General features: G+C 37.0%; 2 protein-coding genes across 2 annotated transcripts; both read left to right on the top strand.

Moving 5' to 3' along the window:
- Window positions 1–1,221: 1,221 nt before the first annotated feature.
- LOC104700719 (zinc finger protein ZAT5) lies at window positions 1,222–2,561 on the top strand. Its single transcript, XM_010416279.3, has one exon. The coding sequence runs from the start codon at window positions 1,572–1,574 to the stop codon at window positions 2,433–2,435; it is 864 nt and encodes a 287-aa protein (XP_010414581.2). The 5' UTR covers window positions 1,222–1,571; the 3' UTR covers window positions 2,436–2,561.
- Window positions 2,562–10,962: 8,401 nt separating this feature from the next.
- Window positions 10,963–12,375, top strand: LOC147941032 (uncharacterized). Its single transcript, XM_087458362.1, has 4 exons — window positions 10,963–11,548; window positions 11,648–11,782; window positions 11,896–12,083; window positions 12,136–12,375. The coding sequence occupies exons 1-4, from the start codon at window positions 10,963–10,965 to the stop codon at window positions 12,373–12,375; spliced, it is 1,149 nt and encodes a 382-aa protein (XP_087314488.1).
- The last annotated feature ends 4,162 nt before the right edge of the window (window positions 12,376–16,537 follow it).

The following is a 16,537-nucleotide window of genomic DNA, read 5'->3' as shown; positions in this document are numbered from 1 at the left end:
TAGTTGTCACTTACCCACACCATACACAAAAGAATGTAATCCCAACTAGACAAAAAAAAATTAAAAAAAAATTTCTAAGTTTTAATTTTATTTTATTAACGTGGTCTCTAATTAAGTTGTTCATCTCAATAAAACCATTTTACTGGCAACTGTTTCAAGTCTTAAGATAAGTAGATAACCAATTGATCACTAGCTTTCAACCCTCTCTACATCTAAACAAATGTTAATTAAGTTGTTAATATATAAAAAAAAAAGAGAATAAATAATTAAAAGTCGTGGTGTTGTCTCTTCACATTAACAAAGACTATGCTTACAATTGTTTTTAGCCTAACATGCCACCGATGAATGCACCTAATCCTATAAACACCGGCCACTGCATGTCGCCTCCTAATTATGAACCATGTATGTCTGTGAATCATTATTTCCTTTGATAACCTTACAGGAGTATTCTAAAGTCGTCACAACCATTAATAATATGTAATACTTATATACTATATTCTTTTTATTTGCTGTCGTGAACATTTTTATCTTTAGTTCTATCCCATTTCGGTTTACATCGAAAGCGTCGTTCTGATGACGTGGAGCTAAAGTGCGTGAAAGTAAAATCTTTGCTTGTCCATAGAACTGAGATGTTCACACTCTTAAAGAAAATAAAAACAAATAACAAAAACGTGAATTGGTGGCCTAAGTGCCACTCAACACTACTAATGAACCTTTGCCTAATTCAGTGGTTAACTCATCACGGGTTTCACTTTCCCGTTTATTTCTCCTACTTTTGCTTGAATCATTTTTTTTTTTCACTCGGAATTAATACACTAGACATAAATATAATTCTATGTTAATAATTATGCAAATATGGATTAATGATTCAAGATCTAAGAGTTTGATTAATCAGACCAATGATATTAATATGTTTGTTATTAGAAAGTATGTACTAGAAGAAGAAGCTGTCTAATAAAATAATACTAATTCAAAAAAAAAAAAACGTCATGAAGGGTTGACTTCTAATACATAGATCTTAGGTAGAGATCAGATTTCGAAGATATGGATTAAAAGTAGATACAACAGAACAGAAACTAGAAAAGAGGAAAGACATATGAGACTATATATTTCTTTTCTCATGTTAGTAATATTTTTTTTTCATCATTGAAATTTGTTGATTTTATGGTTATGGAATTTGGCAGAGAAAACGCAGAAGTGTCAGGTAATGGGTATAGAGTGAACCGTCAAAATGTTATTGGTTAGCTAAAAAACATTATAATATATGTAAAGTGGATCGATGTGTAAAATCTTTTGTGGAGTAAACTAAAAAGATTAACAACCACCAAACTTATAACCTCTCTCTTTTTTTATTTTTTCCGATAAATATATATATAAGCAGCCCCACCATCGTCTTCTTCACTGCCTCTCTCCTCTCTCTCTTCTCTCTTGTTAGTTCACTCCACATAATAAACACCAGACATCTCATTCCTTTCATCAATAGTTTCGAGATTTTCTTGAATTGGGTTTGTTTCTTGATTGGTTTCTTGAATTGGGTTAGTCTTTTTTTGTTTTTGTTGCTTTTTTTGGATATGATGATGGGTCAAGATGAGGTTGGGAGTGATCAGACGCAAATCATAAAGGGGAAGCGTACGAAGAGACAGAGGTCGTCTTCGACGTTTGTGGTGACGACGGCGACAACCGTCACCTCTACAAGTTCATCGGCCGGTGGGAGCGGAGGAAGAGCGGTTTCTGACGAGTACAACTCGGCGGTTTCGTCTCCGGTGACTACTACTGATTGTACGCAAGAAGAGGAAGACATGGCGATTTGTCTCATCATGTTGGCTCGTGGGACAGTTCTTCCATTGCCGGATCTCAAGAAATCGAGAAAAGCTCATCAGAAGATTTCGTCGGAGGATTCGAGTTTCTACGTGTACGAGTGTAAAACATGTAACCGGACTTTCTCATCGTTCCAAGCACTTGGTGGACACAGAGCGAGCCACAAGAAGCCTAGGACGTCGACTGATGAAAAGGCTAGATCACCCCTGATGCAGCCGAAGTCTAGTGCCTCAGAAGAAGGGCAAAACAGTCCTTTCAAAGTTTCCGGCTCAGCCCTAGCTTCTCAGGCAAGTAACATCATCATCAACAAGGCAAACAAAGTACACGAGTGTTCGATCTGCGGTTCCGAATTCACTTCCGGGCAAGCGCTCGGTGGTCACATGAGGCGGCACAGGACAGCCGTACCCGCGGTTAGCCCCGTTGCCGCTACGGCTGAAGTTAGCAGAAACAGTACAGAGGAAGAGATTGAGATCAGTTTGAGCCGTTCGATGGAGCAACAGAGGAAATATCTACCGTTGGATCTTAATTTACCAGCACCAGAAGATGATCTAAGAGAGTCAAAGTTTAAAGGGATAGTGTTCTCAGCCACACCAGCGTTAATAGATTGTCATTACTAGTTGAATTGTTTTTACATAAAACGATGAATATTTGTGAATTCTCTTACTTTACTTACTATATTGTTGATCATTGGGATTATTTTTCGAAAAATTGAATCAAATATTATTATTATGATTTTTTTAAAATAGAGGAAAATGAAATGTGCAAGTTATAATGAAAGAGCTAGGAGAGGGAGAGGAATATAGTGGGAGTTAAGTAAAGGGTTGTGTGATAGTTAGATGATCTACTTGTTGAAGTAAGAATAGTTTGAGTAAGCAAGTGGTTAGTGTTCTCTCATCTCATGGTTGCCTTTCATTCACGAAAAGCAAGTGACTTCCAAGGCATCTTTTCTTTCCCTCTTTTTAAGGTATTTTTTGTTTATTTTTTATTTTTTTCCTCTTTTAACGAAATTGCAAAATGAAGTAATTAAATCGTTGTTTATTATTATTATTATTTTAAAAAAACATGTGAACAAACTATTCGTATTGCTTGTAGACGCCTCTTTCCCCCACGATTACTTCAGATTATGCGTTCGCAGCCATACGCTATATATCGTGGTGTTCTACCACTTCAAACAAAATAAGTCACAGCATAAAAATACAAAAACTCGTAAGATATCTAGAGAAATAGAGGCATAAAATATCTATAATAAACCAACATATAGTAGTTCAGTGACTAAAGGATTCTTCACCATGAGGTGAGAATGATAAAGTTCTGATTTATGAAACCCTTTACAACATTTAAAGATGTCAAAATGAAAATGACAAAATTAGCTGATTTCACTTCGAAAATTAGTCTGAATTTAGGTCCGGAAGTTCTGGTTATAAATATTTTTAAAATAGATGTTAGCTCCATAAAAGATTTTAATAATATCTGATTTTGTGTACATCATAAAGTTTGTTTGAGATTCCACTTAGAATTTACCTCATTATAAAGAAAAAAATTCAAATAAAATATCTAACTAATTTGTTACTTTGTCTAGATAATAATGTCTCCTTTATGACTTTAAGATGTAAGGAGTAAGGGCCAATGCTATCTTCCCCTCCCCAATTCAGAACCAACATGTTGTAATTACGCTTATAGATCATATTTCCCAATGTTAATTAGTTACAAAAACGTAATCATATAAATGTGAACTGATTAAAAAAAAAGAGGAATATAAAGGCAGTCGACACGAGATGGACGTGGTGATGACCGGCTAGGGTTTGGCAGGAAGATCACCACCACAACTAATAGACGTGGATTAGGTTCTTCTTTGGTTTTGGGTTGTTATTTTTTCTGGTCACCACATTCACACTTTTATCTAAATATATATATATATATATATATATAATGTAATCAAATATAACAGACTTACAATTATTACAACAGAACAGAAAAACTAAAAAAAGCAAAGATTCAAATAATTCAAGAAAGGAAAAAGATAAAACAGTGACAGCAGAAACAGTCACAAGATTCACTCACCGCTTCACTCCTCACTCCTTATAAAAAAATTATTCTTTGCAGTTGTATCCATGATCCAACTTTTCATTATTGAAATTAATATTGTCCTCTCACGATCTTAGTTTCTCAATCTTAACTTTATTTTTCTAGCTAGGAATATATTTTATATATAAGTGAGAAAATTCTAGAGCTACAATATAAGGTAGATACTATTCTGCTGGATGTGGTTGCTGATCACTCTCATGATTCTTCAAATCACTAATATTCATGTACATATGTATTTTATTTTTCTGGGTCAATATATTTATATGTGTGTATAAGCAACAAAAAGTCGCGAAAAGAACATTTGAATTCAAAACAATGTCATTTACATCTAAATAAATATTTAAATTTTAGATACGTACTAACGTTTTCTTACCGATACACACAAGTCCAATAGACAAATAGGACACGGGTGCAAAACTTGTTTTTGTTGGTGGGTTAAAGAGTCAAAATCTTTACTTAACCTCGTTATATAAATATAGTGGTTAAGCTTTGAAATACCGTGTAGATGCGTTTTGCAGATATTTGCATTGTAAAATACTTGTGTAGCCTCAACTTCGGAATATATTTCACTACTAGTGGTAGAACACTATTCATATCATCTTACATTATCGGTTGAATTTGAATCAAGACTCCTAAAAGATACTAGCTTGCGGCTATAATTAACTCTATATGTAAATGTTCTGAAAATTTATATTCATGTTGCTTTTTTTGTTTGTCAGTCATTGTCTCATACGATCGTGGTTTGGTCTTATATAGGGTTCACTCCAAACCTCTGTATATAGGTTCGATCTTCTGGCCCATTATTGGCTTTGAAAAATAATTCTTTAAAGGTTTCATAAACTTTTTTTTTTAATTAAGGATTTTTTCTTAACCTTTTCTGTTTAATTCAAGATTTATTTACCCTAACACTCTTTAAATAAGCTACTATAAAAAAGCTAAAAACTATAAATAGATCACCTATGTATACGTACGTTTCCTTATCGTACGGTCATAATCTTCTTATTAAACAGATTAATTTCAAATATAAGATATAGTATAATAAAGTTATGGGGATGGACCAGGTTGCTTTCAGTTCTAAGCCAACTCGTTACGCCTAATTAAAATATAAGACCCTTACATTGCAAGTCATGTCGCACCACCCGTTCTCTCTAACCACTATATGTTGCCATTTGTACCCCTGAGATTCACAAATAATTGCATAGTATCATATGATAGAAACATTGTTGTATTTTTGGGTTAAACATGGGTGATGATTCATTTAATACATCAATGATATATAGACTATTAGAAGAGAATATGTTTTCTTATAATAGCAGTATTTTGTGCAAAATGAGTTGGAGGATTCAGTTGAGAATAATAGATGCGTTGGAATTAACAATGTTACCTTTTTAAACTCGACGACTCAGAAACGTTGAAAAGGAACTGTGTGGATAATTTTCGTTATCTATTAAAGGATTTAAATGAAATGGACGGTGCAAAGAAAGTTGATTGAACTAAAACATTAATAAAACGAATATGGTTAGTGCCAATTAAGTGAAACAAAATAGATTGAATGTGATGAGTTTATTGAATTAGACCTATGTCGGATTGAGATTACAATTACATTAATAAAACGAATATGATTAGTGCCAATTGAGATTATTGAATGTGATGAGTTTTTAAAATAGAAATTAAATGAGACTGTCAACAAATTAAGGTGTATATCTCCACGTACATTCAACTATTTGTACTTATAAATTCATATTTGTATATATGTGCCTTTGTTGGTGCGTGTAGGTATCTTCGTGAAAAGGATTTAGCCATTTAGGACATCTAAAAAGCTACACCTCCCTTCCCACATTTTTTCCTCTCTGATAGTTTTCTTTTTCTTGGTGGTTAAATATATTTGATTTGTGGTTTAATTAAAAATATTAATTTGTCAAAAAAAAAAAGTTTTAGGACATCTGAATTGAAAAGAGTTAGAATATATTGAACGTCAACTAGATGATTCTCTCAACCAAATTCGCTCTATCAAGGTCAAATAATTATCTTTTTGTTTTTTTTGTTTTTGAATCAGCTGTTTCGACTTCCGCCTCCTTCGACTTCAACCCTAATCTCTTCATCCTCTGTTAACTTCCGCCTCCTTTCCGCGTCGTCGGTCGATCCCTCACCGACTCGTGGTTCTGTTCTTATGGGTAAGAAGAAGAAGCCTCGTCCGATTGTCCCTCTTCCGCCTCAGTTCCTCCGCCAAGCTCCCAGTAAATCCTTCTTAAAAGCTGCTTTGAACGAGAAATCCAGACCCTAGACCCTAGATCCTAGACTCTAGACCCTAGACCCTGACTTTGTCAAGGTACACGCCAGCGTAGCAGGGGGGCTTCTGTAACACCCCGACCCTAGAATTCCGTACCAACATGTACTTATTCAATATTAAACGTAGGGCCTATTGATTTTTATTTCGTTCATTCAACAATATGCGTCAGTGGTTAAGTAATAACGGGTTAAATCAAATTTAAATATGCATCCAAATTCCATGTGAGGTTCTAGTACAACGAGAGTCATGCAAATAGACTATTACATCGTCTTAAAATACCATACCGAAAGTAAAACAACCCAAAACCACCATCCTGTCTCTCCCTTCCTTACCTTCGTCACGCGAGCTGGTCATCCACTTAAATCCAGATTCTCAGACCATTCTTTTCCTGCGACCATAAAAGGAGGCGAGCGGTAATCCTGTCTCACTAGGCTCAGTTCAATAATCTCAATCCGACATAGGTCTAATTCAATCAAGTCATGCATGTCAAAAAACCCATAGGATAGTTGTCCAAGTCGTTTAGACCAACAATCTATTTATTGCAGTAAAAACATTAACCAAGACAAGCAAGCAATTAAGACTAAATAAACCATCGGTCAAAAGATCGACCAAAGAACTTGGTCACAGTCACGCACTCACCTTCGGTTTCCAACCCTTGGTGCTAACTATCAACCTTACTAGTTCGATTTCCTAATCTGATCCCCGCCTCTACACGGACAGATCGAACACCATTACTAACCGACGTTAAGACCGTAAAATATCGATGGACTAGGTTGAAGGATCACTTACCGATCTTTCCTTCGACTAAGACTCTCGGATACTCGACCCCTCTTAGGAAATCTCGGTCTTTGCTCGATGGATCTCTCTTTGTAACGACAGCTTAAGGATTTCTATGCGGTGCTCTCTCGAGAGCTTTGGGTTATTATCCTATTTATAGGATCGACTAAACCGCCTTGAGCTTTCCCAAAACGATAAGCCTTATTGCTCCCTAAGTTCCCATTTCTTTCGCGTATATCCTTATCCTACCTGGATTGCCTTTTCCGCAAGTTTCCATCTCCCTCGAGTTTCCTTTTCTGTGAGTCGGCTTAAATCCTTCGCAAGGACTCTGAGTTCCTGGGCCATCCATTGGCCCATAGTCATATCTATTAATCTTTGTCCCATAGGCCTGAACCATCGTTCACCGATGCGATCATTTATCCGACAGTTCCCACTTCACTGTCATTTATACTGTCACTTACACTAGACACTTCACTATCCCATTTCATCCAGAAACTTACATGCTTGCATCATCAATCACTGTAAACTTGGGATTTGTTTTCTTCAATTCAAACATCTGTTCACTACTGTCACTTCATTAGTCTAGAACTCTCCATTCCCATTCGGATCCCCTTAACCTATCGAACCCATGGTCAGTCGCCAACTGTACCACCGTTCGTCGCTACGTCTACCGCGACACGTACCACATGCGTACAATTGGTTCACCTAGAGCAGGTCGTTACAGCTTCCCTCTGTCCATATGGAGTCTCTCACCTCTAAGGTTGTGGCTACAGATTTCTCTAAATCCGTTTCAGATCTAGATCTGACCCTTGCCGTTTGCAAGAATGATCCTCCTCGAGATGCTTCAGTTCCGGTCTCAGGATCTCCTCCGGTGGCTGCTATGACTCCGGCTGCTACGACTTCAGTTTCAGCTATCTCTGTTCCTGCTATAGTGGATTCTGCCTTATCTTCTCAGGTTGCAGAGGATTCTGTTTCCTCTTTCTCTCCTCTTGATCTAGTTCCTGCTGCTGCTCCTACCCAATCAGATAAGGTGTCTACCATTCCTCCTCGCTTATACGCGAGTGTTGCTAAGCCAGGAGCAGCATTGGAAAAAATTGGGTGTCCAACGAAATAGGTCTCTGGTGTTCTTTCTATTCTTATCCCTGACGAGAGTGTTGCAGCAGTTAAGGAGGAGTTCAAGGATGTATACGCCCAGTTCCACGGTCCTCCATTGGAGATGGGTCGGATTATAGGAGTGGTGAATGCTCTATTGGCTTGCTCGGGTCCTAGAATCTTTGTTCATCGTATTGGACTTGGCACCTTTTTGCTTTGTGTCACTAATGCCTAATCTTGCGCGATTCTTTTGAGTCACAATTTGTGGAACATTGCTGGGCATCCTATGTTCGTAGCCCCATGGTCTCTAGACTTTACTCCTGAGAAACCTCCGCTAACTAAAGCTCAGGTAGTGTGGAGTTCAGGGGTATTCCATACTACTTATTCACAGATGAGATCTAGCCAGAATTGCCTCTGGTGTTGGTTATCCTAAAGCACTTCGTCCTAAGACTAAAAGGAAGGAAACTTTTGAGATTGCAAAGATTGTGCTTGAGGTGGATTTGCTTGTAGATCTTCCTTCTAAGCTTGTATCAGGTTTTAGCGATGGGAGAGAGCTTCAGATTGATGTCTCTTACCCTTGGCTTCCCACAAAGTGCAGCTCTTGCGAAGGTTTTGGTCACTCTGCTTCCTGATGTCCCAAGCTCTCCACAAGAATAGATAAGAGAACCAATTCCAGATCAAAGAGTAGAGGCGAACGTGGTGGCAGCAAAGGCCCCCGTCAAGGCAGGCGTGTTACCAGATCAAAGAGCCCTGTTAAAGAGGGCCCAGTTCCTAAATCTTTGCGGGTTCATTCTCAAGAAAATATTAGAGCCTCACCTAATGAAGAGCAGTGCCAGTGGCAATCTTCGAAGTTGGCTATGCCTTCCTCTTCTGCACTGGATATTGTAGCTGAGGTGGAAGAGCCTTTCACTTTGGTAATTATGTTTTTTGGATGGAACATTGGAGGTTTAAATAGCCATAGAAGGCAAGTAATGACTAAGCAATGGGTTAATATCCATAAGCCTATTTTTGGAGCTTTTTTGGAAACAAAGATACAACCAAGGAATTCAAAGAAAGTTTTGAAAGCGGTTCCTCGTCGTTGGAAGTTCTTAGGGAATTTTGACTGTCACAATACGGCGAGAATTGTGGTCATCTTGGATCCTAGAGTTACGGTGGTGGTTTATCAAGAATTTGCTCAGGCTATCACTTGTGGATTCTTCTTGCAGGCAAAGAACATCAATCTCATAGTTACATTTGTGTATGGATTTAATCTTCCAGAGGAGAGGACTTCACTTTGGGAGGAGTTAGTCCATCTCTGTTCTTCTACCCCTCTAGCACGCAATCCCTGGGCAGTTATTAGAGACTTCAATCAGATACTTCAGAGCGAGAATCATTCTGGTTTTCCTGTGCCGCCTATAGATTTACTTGGAGTCGACAAATTTGAGTTTGTCGTCCAGGGGGCTAATCTTTTCGAAGCTCCGTCTAAGGGTTTACGCTTCACCTGGTGGAACCATAGGGAGGAAGAGCCAATATCTAAGCGCATTGACCATGCTCTAATTAATGAGCATTGGACTAGGACCTTTTCGGATGCTTACTCAGAATTCTTGTAGCCAGGTCAGTATGACCATGCCCCTAGTTTGTTCTTGATCTCTAATCTACACCGAGTGGTTAACAAGCCTTTCAAGTTCTATAATCACATCGTGGACCACTCGGAGTATTCTGGTCTCATTGAGTCAGAATGGTCTGCCAGTTCCATTATTGGGTCCTCTCAGTTTAAGTTCGTGTGTGCTTTAAAGCTACTAAAGCCTAGTCTTTGTATGCTGAACAAGACAAATTTCAGTGGGATCTCTTTAACAGTGAAAGAGAGGAAGTCACAGCGATTCAAAAACAGATTCTAGCTGCTCTATTTGTTAAGTTAGCAAGAGAGGAGAATATAGCTTCTGAGGCATGGCACAAGCTCTTGTCAGCGGAGGAAAAGTTTTATATGCAAAAATCTCGCATTTAGTGGCTGGCCCTTGGTGATAAGCATACTTCCTTCTTTCACAAGATGGTGATGTAGGGAAACTCCCAAAATCATATTCATTTCTTCGGGGATGCTGATGGAAGTAAAATCACTTCGCCAAAGGAGCTTAACCGGCATACGATTGACTATTTCAAGTCAGAGTGTGGTTTTACAGATATGCAAGTATCGCCTGCTTCTGTTGAATACTTGCAGGCTTTATTCCCGTTCAGATGCTCTTCCTCCTAGTCTCATGATCAGCTACAAGAGGTGTCAATGGAGGAGACTAAGGATATTTTATGTGCCATGCCTCCGAATAAGAGCACAGGGCCGGGGTGCTTCCCGATTTAGTTCTACAAGTCAGCCTGGTCTATGGTTGGGGGTGATATGATTAGTGCAGTTCAAGAAATTTTCTGCAATGGTCGTCTTCTTAAAGACATGAATACTACCGTCATCTCTCTTAATTCAAAGACCCCTGATGCTTTTGCACTCTCTGAGTTTGTCCTATCAGCTGTTGTAATCTAGCGTATAAGATTATCTCTAAAATCTTGGCAAATCGCCTAAAGCCCTTACTTATGGAGTTTATCTCTCCAAATCAGGCACCGTTTCTTAGTGGGAGGAGTTTGGGTGAGAATGCGCTGCTAGCCTCGAAACTTATCGGAAACTATGAGAATAATTCTTGTCAAAAAACCTCACTGCTCAAAGTGGACATCCAAAAGGCGTTTGACACGGTTTGTTGGGACTTTGTGCTTAAGATCTTGGAAGCCCTGCATTTTCCACCGCTTTTTAGGACCTGAATTAAGGAAAGCATCTCTACTCCAAGGTTCTCGATATCCATTAATGGCAAGCTGATGGTTTCTTTGAAGGGAGACAAGGATTGAGGCAGGGAGACTGTACATCTCCTTACCTCTTCATCATGGTCATGGAGGTGTTATCGAGAATGCTTGATCTAGGGTTAGTGAAGGGTGTGTTTTCAGCGCATCCATTGTGTCTCTCCCCTCAGATAACTAACCAAGCTTTTGCAGATGATCTCATGGTTTTCTCTGATGGATCACATTACTCTCTGCTTGGCATCACATACATTCTTCAGCAATTCCTTCATCTCTTAGGGTTGGATATGAATCCGACAAAATCTGAGCTCTTCTTAGGCGGGTTTGATGAGTTAGAAGCTGCAGGATTATCAAGTCTAATTGGAGTCAGACTTGGCACTTTCCCAACTCGGTATTTGAGTCTTCCTTTTAGCCCAACAAAGTTAATAATGTCTTCCCTTCAGCCTTTCCTTCAGAAGATAACTAGCCACCTCCATTCATGGACTTCAAAATACCTCTCTTATGCTGGAAAGATCCGGTTCATTGTCTTTGTTATCTATGGGAAGGTTAACTTTTGGATTCAAGTGTTCGTTCTTCCCAAGGGTTTCTATAAGAAGGTTGATTCACTTTGCTCTGCTTTTCTTTGGAAGAATGCGACTGATTCTGCTAGAGGGGCGCTTGTTGTTTGGAAGGACATTTGTTAAACAAAGCAAGAAGGAGGTCTGGGTACTCGGTCCCTTGAGGAATTTGCCATTGTGTTCAGATTGAAGCAATTCTAGTATCTTTTTTCAAGAACAGGTTCACTATGGGTGCGGTGGTTACATCACAACATCTTTGGCAGGAGGAGCTATTGGCTTATGGATACCGCTCCTCGGCTTTCTTGGAATATTAGGAACCTGATTGAGATTATACTACTTTCAAGGAATTGCTCAGGTGTCAACCAAGAAACGGTTTGAAAGCTTGTTCTGGTACGATTCCTGGACTAAACGTGGACCCTTTATTGATATTTTTGGTGATATGGGTCCTAGGGAGTTACGAATAAGCAGGGAAGCTTCTGTTTGGGAAGGTACTTGTGAAGGCCAATGGCACTTTCTTATCTAACGTCTCCCCTCCATCTCCCAAAAGAGGTTCAGACTGGTTTCAGTGGAGACAGCCGTCTGGTACTTTCTCTGATAAATTCTCTGCCATAAGCACTTTGGCAGCAAATTCGGGTGATAACTCCGACCGTGACGTGGTACAAAGCAATATGGTTTAAGGAGTCTGTTCCAAGGTTCTCCTTTATTCAGTGGCTAGCAGCTCAAGGTAGGCTCTCGACCAGAGATAGGCTCAAGCAATGGGGAATGAATGTCCCTTCAGCTTGTCTGGACTCCCATGCTCACTTGTTCTTTGAATGTGAGTTTTCAAGGTCTATTTGGGTCACGTTAGCGGGGAAAATCTCGCTGAACCCTCCCTCCAGCTCTCGGCGGCAGCAAGCTGGGTGCTCAGTGTCCAATCGTCCCCGACTCACTATGATAGTAAGATCCTAAAGCTCCTCTTGCAAGTCTCAGTCTATATGATATGGAAAGAGCGGAACCAACAAATCTTCTAAGCAAAGCAAACGGCTATCTCTGTTACCAAAGCTCTTATCAACCAAACCATGCACAACCGTCACATATCCTTCTCGTTGGAGGACCCCTCAGTCGACTTTCTACTTGGTTTTTATTTTGGTTGTGTCTCTCGCCCGTTTTAAACTGTGACTTAAGCTCAGTATGTATCAACAATTGTTCCATTGCTCTCTCTAGAGTTTGGTGTGTTTTTTGGTTTCCATTGTACAAAATAAATCTTATTTTATTAGTATAAGTTTAACAAACCAAAAAAAAATTATCTATTTTGAAGCTATATATATACACACATGGAATGGAATAATTCAATCAAATTAATGTACGTGCAAATTTATATTTTGTTTATGATTGTAATCTTTTGCTTGTTGTTTAGCTTGAGGATGGGAAGACAGAATTCACGTTATAATAGTAAGAAGTAAGAATAGAATCAAAGAGGTGTAGCTTTAAATAAGAGACACAAGGTAAGCTCTGGATACCTAAATAATATATATATTAGGAAGATAATAAACCTAATAAAAAATGGTCAACTTTGAAATAAAGTAACGTTCACCAGTAATAGTAGCTGTTTTTAGTTGTCTTTCTTAGGTATATGTCCACATATAATCCATATGCATATATAATCAACAAAAAAAAAATCATTACTCATCTATACTATTAATCTATACTATTAATTGGGAAGTACATTTAGGAATAAAAAAAAACAATAAAACAAGTCTGTCATAAAATGCTCTTCACATAAAAAATTTTAGAGAACACACAAAGAGAACGACAAGGGCAAATTTGTAAGATTAAATGGCCATGCCACACGGATCCTAACCGAGCCGGTTTAAACATATTCGGATCCTGTTTTGCAAGATTGACTGTCGAATATATACTCTCTTATCCAATCACGCCAGTTGCCTGCAAAAGAAAAAAGAAAAGGATTAAACCAACTAGAAACAGAAAGATATGATAGTTAAGGAAAATATATGATTGAATTAAAATTTCTATAAAAAAGCTAATTGCCTTAACTATCATCAATATCAATCTCATTCCATACAATACCAAACAATTAAACTATAATCAATATCTGCTATTTAATCGGACTTAATCATCACCTAAATCAACAAATCAGCCTTCACAATATTTTTTTAAACAAATTTTCAAAAACTAGAACAATTAAATACCTAAACATCCTATATATTTACATCTCAAATCAATATCTCAACCAAATCAGTATCCCTAATAATTAGTAACTACAATAACTATTAACAGGGAATATTAATCATAAACCGTAATATGGGCATTAGTTTACGTAGGATTGAAATCTCATATGATTGATATTTTAGCAAATAACATTTAAATATAACTACAAATATGGAATATAATCCTATCAAATCGAGAAAAATACAGAATGATGATTCAATTTTTTCTAGACATTAAATAGAATAGGAAATTAAGATATTCGAATTTATGAGAGAATATCTTTAAAACAGAAACTAAATATCGTCAACTTGAACATTGTGTACAAACTTTTGTATATAAATATAGCATCCGGTTTCTACCTTTTTAGATAATCTAAAGCTTTAATTTCTTTCACTCAAAAACATCGATTACAGAAAAAAAGATTAATGGATTCACATACCTTAACGACATTAAGCCCTTGAAAACAAGTTACTTGATCCAAGCATCCAAACCAAGATCCTTCAATCATGGAAGCAATTCACTAAGCATACTAGATATGAATCTCTACGTCTCTAAGAGTATAGTAGATATATGCTACTAATATTTCTTTTTTCGTATGTTTTACATCAATATTAAGTTTTCTAATTTGTGATCCTAACAATTTTGCAGCTCAAAAGTAAGTTTGTACATCAATAATAAGTCTGTAAATCAGAATTCTCAACTCTAAGATTTTCAAACAATCAACAAGCGGTAAGGATTTATTTATATCTAAGATCTACAATACTTTAATTTTGTTTTAAATAAATCATGTTAAGAAGAATCTCATTTTTATTTCAATATTTTATAATTGTATAGAACCTGTCAAAATTTTTGTTTTCACTTTTCTTCGTGTAAGAAACAAACTATACAAAAATTTTGGTTTGTTCTAATATGTTTTCTTTATAATAATTGGAATGGGTAAACTTTATGGTTCAAATAGGTTTATACATGTGGTTTACTCACGTTTTCTATACAACGGTTTGTCAATAAATCAAGGTGAACATATATAACTAACTTTTATATCTTGGTTTTTGCTAAGCAACTATACGCCATTCAAATCACTAAATATTTTTAAAATCTCACATTTTGGTACGACAACATCAACTTCGAGACATGATAGATTTGATGAGCTACTGCAATCAGAAGGGTAAAAAAAATATTCAGGTACTCTTATTAATTGTAGAAATTGTTTTCCTATTAATGTTAGGCCATATCCAGATTTGAAATCGATGATATAGTTAATCTTACATCGTAATGAATCCTACAAAATTAATCTTATAAAATGAATCCTAAAATCATAATGAAGTATGAAGACATAACACATTTTTACTTTGACGTAGAGTCTGGAAAAAATCAATAGACGAAAGATTACATTATATTAAAGCATCAAATTCTTGCGTAGGCCTGGGCATAAAAACCGTACCCGAATATCCAACTCGGAACCCGACCCGAAAAACCGGGTTCAGGTTGGGTACGAATTTGCCTATAAAACTCTATTGGGTTCTATTTTCTAATATCCGTGGGTTCGGATTAGGATCGGGTAATACCCGGTACCCGATTGGGTACCCATTAAACCCGAATATATAAACATATTTATAATATTTATCATTAATATAATGCAATTACACCAAAATTATGATTATAATTTTGAATATTTCATTTAGTTTTATACCTAGATATCAAAAATAATCAAAATATCTAAAATATTTTGTTATGTAAGTCAAAATTTAACTAAATTTATTTAAATTTAATTATATTTTTTCAAGTACTCGATAGTTCGGATGGTTCTAAAATTTGTAACCCAAACCGACCCGAACCTGATAGTACCCAAACCGAACCGAACCCATATATCTAAAAATACCCAATGAATTCTATTTTTCTAAACCCGTTTACCCGAATCCGAATGGGTAATACCCGAACCCGAACAGATTACCCGAATGCCCAACCCTATTCTTGCGTGTCATGGATTCAGTTCAAATTGGGCATATCAATTTTCCTGTCCAAATTGAAAATAGAAATTAGATATTTTAAGATTATTTGAAGATGTCCAGTCTAAACATAGAAAATTTCTGGGCACATTATTTTTATGTCAAAGCACATGTATCTCAGTAATCTTTGTGCGAGCCGTATTCGGTGAGAGTCGCACGTACGGAAACGAGGGGGTTCGCGTCTATACGTGTAGTGTGGTGGATTAACAAGAATTTTTTTAAGTATCCTTCTAAATCTATGGCATGAGTATGTGATGAAGTAAACTTCGTGAATTACATCTTAATCCAGACTCAAACTTAAAATTTTTAGTAACTATTTATCACTTGATATGGAGCTGAAGTGTACAGGTATAACGAAAGAAGAAGCTCAAATGGTTGATCGTATAGCGGCAAAATAGAAGCCGACGGTTTTGGTAATCGTGGAAAAGCCGACGGGTTTGATGATGATGGTAGATAGAAGCTGATGGTTTGGCGGTGGAGACTATCTATCGACGAAGTGAAACATCAGTGACATCGGCGGCTAGGAATCCGAGTTGAGAGAAAATGATTCTTCTCGGCGCGGTGATGGTGACTCAAAAGTCAAAAAGAACGTTTGTGTGGTACGTTGAACCCAGGCAATATCTAATCGGAATGGGGGAATCTTATCTAACAATGGGCCTATGAAGGAGATGGCTCATATCGCTTAAGGCCATTGACCGTTCTAACTCTGTCTCTTAAATATAATTATTATCTACACACTTTCTATATGCATGTCTAACTTTGGGTTTGGTTAGTGTAGTGTAAATAATTTTCTTTATTAATATATAAGCTATATAATATCAATACATTGTTCATTTCCCAATCTTATGTATTTTATATAAATATATAAAACGTATGATTTTTGGAAAATATGAAAA

Source organism: Camelina sativa, chromosome 7 (genome assembly GCF_030686135.1).
Source record: "Camelina sativa cultivar CO46 ecotype springtype chromosome 7, ASM3068613v1".
Classification (NCBI taxonomy): domain Eukaryota; kingdom Viridiplantae; phylum Streptophyta; class Magnoliopsida; order Brassicales; family Brassicaceae; genus Camelina; species Camelina sativa.
The sequence above is the reverse complement of the archived record's forward strand: the minus strand, read 5'-3'. Positions and strand labels throughout refer to the sequence as shown.

What these genes read in the sequence shown, in the direction of transcription:
- LOC147941032 (XM_087458362.1), top strand. Translation starts at nt 10,963, where the DNA reads ATGGAGGTGTTATCGAGAATGCTTGATCTAGGGTTAGTGAAGGGTGTG. An exon ending in TGTTGTTTGGAAGGACATTT is followed by an intron (nt 11,549 to 11,647) that starts GTTAAACAAAGC and finishes TTTCAAGAACAG; the next exon opens with GTTCACTATGGGTGCGGTGG. An exon ending in ATAACTCCGACCGTGACGTG is followed by an intron (nt 12,084 to 12,135) that starts GTACAAAGCAAT and finishes TCCTTTATTCAG; the next exon opens with TGGCTAGCAGCTCAAGGTAG.
- LOC104700719 (XM_010416279.3), top strand. Translation starts at nt 1,572, where the DNA reads ATGATGATGGGTCAAGATGAGGTTGGGAGTGATCAGACGCAAATCATA.